Here is an 8582-nt window from a genome sequence, read left to right on the forward strand (position 1 = left end):
ACTACCACAGTGCAAATGGCTCTGTTCAAGCTAACTGTGCCAAACACAAGACCAAATTTTTTAATTGCCGGTAATGTTTGAACTTCATGTTGTTGTGAAATCTTATCAGTTATTTCCTGCACACAAAAGTAGGGCTGGCAGGATGGCACCGAGCGAGGTACGCACACTCGCCTCTGCGGTGTCTGGCCTGAGTTTGGATCCCGATTCACCTATAAACTGTCATCCCGGTGTTTCACAGGCAGGATAGACGTTTGTGCCATCAATGTGTGTGCCGCCCCTTAGATGGACGTTAAACCAGGCATCCAGTCTGCCGGCATTGGTTTCTGGACATTAAAGACCCCACAGTGTCTTTCGTGAAGATTGGGTGAGCTATCACCGACAGCATTAACAAATTCCAAATTCCTGCCCGAACTACTGCTGGAAAGGCAATGGCAAACCATCCAGAATAGCCCTTGCTCAGGAAGCTGCTTTGGCAGGAGAGAGAGAGAGAGAGAGAGAGAGAGAGAGAGAGAGAGAGAGAGAGAGAGAGAGAGAGAGAGAGAGAGAGAGAGAGACAGACAGACAGACAGACAGACAGACAGACAGACAGACAGACAGACAGACAGACAGACAGACAGACAGACAGACAGACAGAAGGGTGCCGTGATGATGTTTAATTTAAAAAAAAAAACTTGAACGTCAATAACCATACCCTTCCTGACTTTTAATTATAATCCAAGTAATTGTGAAAACCAGGCTGGCAGGATGGCCTAGAGGTATGCATGCTCGCCTCTACATTGTCTAGCTTGGGTTTGAATACCGACCCAGCTATAAATTGTCATCCAGCTGCTTCACAGGCAGGGAGATTCATTAATGCATGTGCCGTCTCTTGGATGGATGTTAAACGGGAGTCCTGTATTTATAGATCCCCCAGTGTCCTTCGCAACGAGCAGGTGAGCTATCACCGGCACCCTGCACAAATTCCAAATTCCTGCCCCAACCTTAGTCGAACATCAGGCCTGGCCACCCGGTACGTGAAAGACTTGGGCCATGCTTCCCCCGGCCAACCCCACAAGAATGTGGGAATAATTCCTTCCTACTTGTTCAGCCCCCCTGTTGTTGTGTTTGAGTTTGTATCCAGCTTCTTCAATCCTCCTTCATCAAAGTTTCTGCTTTACCACACATGTAAATGAAGGGCTTGTAAGCAAAAGTTAACGTACATTTAGCCCAAGTCCAACCATTTGTTTTGGTCTGAATACAGACTTCTGGACTTAACTCATCGAAGAACACTTTCATTCATTATCATGGTTTTGAACAACAGATTGCAGTAAAAGGTCAAGAATGCCATCTTCACTTCTTCACCTCGATAACACTGCACTCTCGATTTGAACATTCACAAAAAAATTTACAGAAATAGGTTCCAAAGATTGAAAAGAGTGTTAAATATGTCAACAGAACATTCTACCCATTGGATATAAATGATTGTAAAAAGTCTGCATCATGAGCAGAACGTGTTGTCCACTGTGCTTTAAAAGACTTGTGTAAAGAAAGAAAACTCACCTTTATCTTACATACCTGTATGTGCCAAATGGTAACACTGTAATGCTGTGCAACATCAAGAATGTTGAAGAAAAATGACCGTTTTGGTAACCACGAGTGTGTCGAGTTAACATGGACAGAGCCATATGTGGAAAATAGTTTTCATTTCTCTTTTATTATCTAAAGCATTCAGTATGCCTGGCAGGATACCCAATAGGTATGCACAATCACCCCTGTGACTGTCCAACTTGGGTTTGAATCCCGACGCAGTTATAAACTGTCATCCTGTCCATTGGCTGGACGTTAAACTGAATGTCCTGTCTGCTGGCATTATTTGGTGGATGTTGTAGATTCCACGATGTCCACAAAAAATAGGCGAGTTATCACTGGCACCCTAAACAAATTACATATTCCTGCTCTAACAGACCTATGTTTTATAATCTCCTCAATAAGTCTCAACTTCTTCATTTACACAGGACGCTGTGCATAGTTCTCATTTTTCTGTTTATTTCCACAGGTCACCATCCATCAAGACAAGGACACTTCAAATGAACGTCTGGAGATGGAAGCCTTTGAGGAGATGCACAAAAACAATATGGGAGAAAATACTCAACTTGTACAAGAAATAACCGTGTGTGAAAGAACAAGTGATGAGGAGAAGCCAAAAGGACATCATCAAGCTCAGTTAGTTCCACCAGGTGCTGATCAAGCAGGTGTCGTTCCTGCACAAAGTCCAAGCAAACATACCAGAGAAAAATTAGCAGAGTTTACAAAACTCTTGAAAGAGGAAGTGTTAAAACTACCAATTGAAATAGAAGAGGGTAAAAATAGCTCACTTTGGAATATTTTAAGCAACAGATGCTTAATCCCAGAAGATAAATGCCAAGAACTGCTTTCCTCGTATTACTCTGAAGAAATAACAATCAGGCATATCATCATCATTATCTTAGAGATTATTGAGATCAAGTTAGTAAAGTCGGGTAAAAAGAAGGAGATCTTCTTTCATGGGCTTAAAAAACGTGTCACTTTAAGTGAGCTAGAACATCTCAACATTATTAAGCCTGAAGTTTCTAAACACCTGCATGAAGGTTCAGTGTCTGTAAGCGATGTGAAAGAATCTATCAGCAGATACCTTGAAGGCACAAGCTGCATCGCGGGAATACTTATCGAAGAAACACAAGAAAAACTTCCGATTTATTCCGCCATGATGAAAGCCCTGATTAGACCTGGGACGGGTTTGGTGTTACTGGAGGCACAAGCCGCAACCGGGTTCATAATAGACCCTTTGCGGAATCACAAGCTCACGGTTGATGAGGCCATTCAGAGAGGTATCGTTGGTCAGGAATACCGTGACACACTTTTATCAGCCGGTTGTGCCGTAACTGGGTACAAGGACAAATTTTCGGGAGACATTATGTCCCTTTTTCAAGCCATTAATAAAGGCATTGTTGTAAAGCAACGTGGAATTCGCCTTCTTGAAGCCCAAATTGCCACTGGAGGCGTAATTGACCCTGAAGCAAGTGTCCGTCTTCCTGTGGATGTTGCCTATTCCCGAGGCTTGTTTGACATGGAAATGAATAGCATTCTTGCTGATCCCAGTGATGACACAAAGGGATTTTTTGATCCAAATACAGAGGAGAACCTAACCTATTTGAAACTACTCAACCGTTGCATAATTGATCCAGACACAGGTCTCGCTTTGCTCTCATTGAGAAGAAAATCTGAGCCCAAAACGCTTTCTACCTCCTCAGTGAGAAAACGTAAAATTGTGATTGTGGACCCAATAACAGGGAGAGATTTGAGTGTGCTGCAGGCATACTCTGTCGGCCTAATTGATCACCAGATATACTGCCAACTTCTGGAGCAAGAGTGCGAGTGGGAAGAGATCATCATGCCTTCAAGTACTGGAACCAGTTGCTCAGTCTTGGTGAATCAAAGATCTGGTGAGCAGTTCAGCATTGATGATGCACTCGCCAGTGGACAAATCAAACAAGACAAAGTTGATCAGTACCATGCTGGTCAGCTATCCATCACAGAATTTGCTGAGATATTGTGTACTCCACCAAGAGGAGAAGGTGAGCATTGCTTAGTGACATCGTGTCTCCCTGGAATCTCTTCAGATTCTTCATTTGGGATTCCAATAACTACATCACCAGAACCTTGGACAGATCCTCTTGTTGAGACACCCCCAATTGGATGCATTTTGGATGCCAATAAAGTTGAAAAGGTAAACATTGTTGAAGCTCTTCAATGCAACCTACTTGATTATAATACTGCGCATAAACTGCTCGAAGCTCAGGTATGCACTGGAGGGATTGTTGACCCATTTTCCGGTGCTCGTTACTGTTTGAGGGATGCGATCGATCGTGGACTTGTGGATGTCCAGATAGGCCAGGCAATAGAGATAGCTGAAAAGACTTTTATTGGATTCGAACATCCATTGAGCAAGATCAAACTTCCAGTTTTTCAGGCCATGAAAGAAGGACTGTTGACACATGAGATGGGTCGCTTTTATCTTGAGGTTCAGTATCTCACAGGAGGATTAGTCGATCCTGGCAGGCCAGAGCGTGTCCCACTTTTTGAAGCTGTTAATTTGGAGCTTGCCGACAGCTCTTTGGTGATGAGCCTTCGAGACGTAGCGATGCATCTCAAGTGCCTAATATGTCCCAAGAGTGGTGCGTGGATCTCCTACAAGGAAGCTCTAGAAGGTTCTTTGCTGGACCCAAGTGTCAATGTGTGGATGTTAGAAGCTGCTGTTACTTCCCCAAGACCTGGAGTTTTCAGTCCAGTCCCTGGCATGGGTTAGAGAAAGTTGGGCTTTGACTCAACTCCAAAGGCATATTCCACAGAAAAAGATAATAAACAAGAAGGAAATACTTTGTGAAATGTCTTTGTTTTATTGATTATTTGCACGATGAGGGGAGCTTTTTAATCCCCCCCCTCCATAGTATTGGAAAGGCGTCGTGATAAGTTTGCAAGCCGAGTGCCAACATTTGATTGTCAGAAGGTCATGTTTTTGATAATTTCCATCGAAATTATAGTTTCCAATCTGATATTATAATTCCGGTTCACTCTTATCCTCCATTTTTTTTCTGTGTCCTGGAATCATCAATTCTGTTTGAACTTTCAGAAATCTATTCTGGCATTTTGAGTTTTTGAAACGTTTTTTTATGCCAAGCAATGGCTCATAAATTGGGGAAGGGAGATGGGGATGATGAGTAATTTTGAGAAGTAATGTAAAATATCTGTGCAGGCACAGACAGTATTCTGGGGAGTTTGGTGATGCTGGGGTTAGACAGGATGAGGATCGGATTAAAGTATAATGGAGGCCCCATACTCTTGACAGGCCTTTGGGGTGTTCACGTCAAGTCGAGAATAATCTTCTTATAATAATGGATAGATTGCCATTCAGACACAGGATACTCGTCTTCTTCTTCTTGCATATGGCAGTTCAGCTGTCGGGTAGCTATCATGTTGTTGGGGCACGGCTATGCCACTGATGCAGTGCCACAATTACCAGTACACTGGTACTCATGTCACCGACCTCAGAAGGATGACAGGCTGAGTCAACCCCACCTGGTGTTAATTCAGCAGCCAACAGGGCTTGAACTTAGGACCCTAAGATCCCAAGCCAGCCACACTAACCACTAAGCGAGCACCAGGTTTACACAGGATGCTCGAACGAAAGTGACAGGAACCCACGATTTGGCCAGGGTGCCAGCGATAGCTCACCTCCTCCGATTGCTATTTTGAAAATCAATTTTCATAAAACCTTTTCTTCCTTTTGCATACATTTTTTTTTTATTGCTGTTGTCTGAACATCACCATCGGAGCAATTTGCAGTCAGAAAACCAGGCCTACATTCTGCTGCGTTTTGGTAAAGTTTGCATAGGTTGTAGTTTCATTGCATATTTGAGTGTTTACACTTTGCATTCGGAGTGTTGAAACATTTTAGCAACCTATTATTTGATACTTGTGTACTTCGATTACCTATAAGGACATGCATGGTGTGAATGGCTTCATTGTTGGAAATACAAAATCGTCTACTCTTTATACGCTGAAGATCGAGTGGGGGAGATATTGGTTTTTGAGCACCAGAAACAATTTGGAACAACTGTATGGAGCTTTTGGAATGCCTTACGAATCTTCAGCACATATTTCTGAAATGACATGTTTTATTATATTATGTGTGCTATGCTTTGTAACTGGTTTACATGATGCTTGCAATAAAGAATCAGATGATTACAGTCATCAGTTTTGACTCTTTCTTTTAAATTGTGCTATGAATGTGCTTGGAATGGCTGAAGAATGAATTGTGATTAGGCATTGTGAGGGGCGGGGGGGGGGGGGCAGGGGGAAGCGGTTGTGCAAAATGCCAAATTTTGAAGAAAAAAAAGCATTTCATCACATTGAGGTTCGGTGCATTTTCTAATCTAATTTCTGCCACATCCTTTATTTTCACCTTCGTCTCCTTTTAAATCACCACCATCATCATCTTGCTTTCACACCATTTACCACTTGTGCCCCCATCTACATCCTTCATCTACCTGCTGGCTCAGCAATCCTTGTCTGAAACTCATGAGCAGCATCTGTCACGGATCGAGTGCATTCTTACCTGGGTCTCTGCAGTTGTGCAAGAGCTATCCAGCAAACCACAAGGCTCTGCCGAGTCCACGCAGCAGCACGAGAAGGAAATGCAGGCAAGTGGAGCCCTGATGAGACAGTGATAACACACATCCGTGGCAGTGATTTGTTCAAGATTGTATTTGATTCTATTAAATTAAAACTTTGGATTGCTTAAGCTAAACGACATGCTCAAATTTATGTGTCTGCCTTTTCAGAGGCTCGCGAGTGAGTTCCTTTCACAGAAAGAGGAGGTTGCTGACAACATCAAAAAAACAGAAACTTTCCTGGCTCTTTATGGTGACAGGTGGGCATCGCTGCAGATTGTGTTATTGAGGAAGTGGCATTTCAGTTACATCTTCAGTAATTCTTTCTGTCATGGTTAGATATGATCTGAACTTTGGAAAGTTAATTACTTCGAAACATTTTAATACGTGATTCACTTTATCAGCACATACGATGTGTGATATGTCATGCATCTCACTGGATTGTATGGCCCAAGAGAAATGATACTGACAGTTGAAGATTGATTTGCAGATTTGTATTGATGAATATTTCCCCAGTAGCTGGTGGGATGGATGGCCTGCTATGGTGTGAAGCCTGTGGCTCCTGGTTGCATCATTTTCTGGGGGTGCGGCTGTGCCGCTGATGCAGTGCCCTCTATTAGCAGGACACTGGTACTCATTTTGCAGACCTCGGAAGGATAACAGGCTGAGACAACCCCACCTGGTGTTAGTTCAATGGCTGACAGGAGCTCCAACTCAAGACCCTAAGATCTTAAGCCAGTCACTTTAACCATTAAGCCAACACCAGGCTTGGATGGATGGCCAAGTATTCTAAAGATAATTATTCTCACATAGAATTGGGAAGAGGTTCGTAATGATGCCCAGTTACGAGAAGGATAGAAATATGACTTGCCAGCAAGGGGACACTTGCTTTGATCATCCAAGTGTCATGCAGCCCTCCTCGAGTGGAATGAATTGGCAGCTAGCTGCAACACTTGTTTGAAAGGGGTTTTCTTCCTTTGATCATATATGTTTACAATCAGAATTGTTGATATATTTTGTTTATTCAATTGGCAGCCTCAATAGAAAATGTTTGATGGAGATGTTGTGTACAGAGTGGCCACAAAGTCCCGATGCACGCAGTTAGAATTTAATTTGAATTTATCCGTATGCTTTTCTCCATTCTCCGCACAAATTTGAATTTTTCTCCATGTTCTTCTGGACATCTTCTTCCATGTTGAGCATTGAAGGTCATAAAAGCAGCCCCCTGACAGCTGTTTTGAGGTCTTCAAGTGTTGTTAGGCAGAGATGAGAAATTTACTCTTTCAAAATGCCCAAAAGCGATTTGTCACATGTTAAGTCAAGTCCAGACTTCGAGGAGGCCACACTATCTCAGATCCACATCCAATCCATCGTCCACTGAATTCATCGTCGAGATATTCTCTAACTGCGAGAGCATAATGTGCTGGTGCACCATCTTGTTGCAGGATAGCTGAAGATGGCTGATTCTTCGCAGGATAGCTGAAGATAGTAGGATAGCTGCTTCTTGACAGTTGAAGACCTCAAAACAGCTGTCAGGGGCTGCTTTTATGACCACCAACCCTCAACATAGAAGATGTCCAAAAGAACATGGAGAAAAATTCAAATTTGTGTGGAGAATGGAGGGAAGCATCCAGATGGATTCAAACAATTCTAACTGCATGCATAGGGACTTTGTGGCCACTCTGTACAGCACTGGTGTTCATAGTATTTTAAGAGTTTATAATTCATGCACAAAACACAAAAGTCAATGGACTGTGGATGGCATTTTAGAAATTCAGAGAGGAAGTGCAATAGAAGAGTTAATCTGTAAATGGGGAATGTTTTGTGATACTATTATAATTGCAGCAGAGGCCTTTAGAGCTTAAAGCTGCCATTTAAAACAAATCTGGTGCAAGGGCCTGGAAAAGGATTCACTATAATGAAGAGGAAGAAGCTTATTTCACAGCAACCACAAGGTAATTTAATTTTTGAAGTTTGTAAGTTAGATTATCTTGGCCATATCTGACTAAACAACATCTGTGGTGGTGTCTAACCATATCCCCAACCAGGTTGCCAACTTGTCAGCGCACCACCTTGGAGTCACGCCTGGCTGTTCTACGGGAGGTATACGAGCTGGCAAGCGAACGTGCCCATGATGTGCATGGAGCTCATGAACAGCACAGCAGGAAAAAGGTCTTGCATACAATGTGTAAAATTCACACAACAGAACGTTTATTTTCAAAGAAACAATTGTTATCTGATACTCTACTTTTAATTATTGATCTCATAACAGCATGGTTTAGCCAAATGCTCCTCTGATTAATATTTTGCATGTGCATGTTTGCTGCTGATTATTGTTGAAAAAAATTATTGAATCAGAAAACCTAACTTTTGACAAATCATTGAGGAATTTAA

At 42.5% G+C, this 8582-nt stretch overlaps 1 protein-coding gene across 1 annotated transcript in view; it reads left to right on the forward strand.

The window, feature by feature from the left end:
* LOC147017282 (uncharacterized) overlaps positions 1-8582 on the forward strand; it is a 350244-nt gene that overhangs the window by 191468 nt on the left and 150194 nt on the right. Inside the window, exons 36-39 of the mRNA XM_085847971.1 lie at positions 2036-4321; positions 6078-6218; positions 6360-6448; positions 8237-8360. Of these exons, the coding sequence (XP_085704097.1) occupies positions 2036-4321; positions 6078-6218; positions 6360-6448; positions 8237-8360 (2640 nt within the window). The remainder of the gene's footprint in view (positions 1-2035; positions 4322-6077; positions 6219-6359; positions 6449-8236; positions 8361-8582) is intronic.

The sequence above is a fragment of the Eptatretus burgeri genome, chromosome 11 (assembly GCF_056783735.1).
Source record: "Eptatretus burgeri isolate ZD-2024b chromosome 11, Ebu_testis_v1, whole genome shotgun sequence".
NCBI classification, from domain to species: Eukaryota; Metazoa; Chordata; class Myxini; order Myxiniformes; family Myxinidae; genus Eptatretus; species Eptatretus burgeri.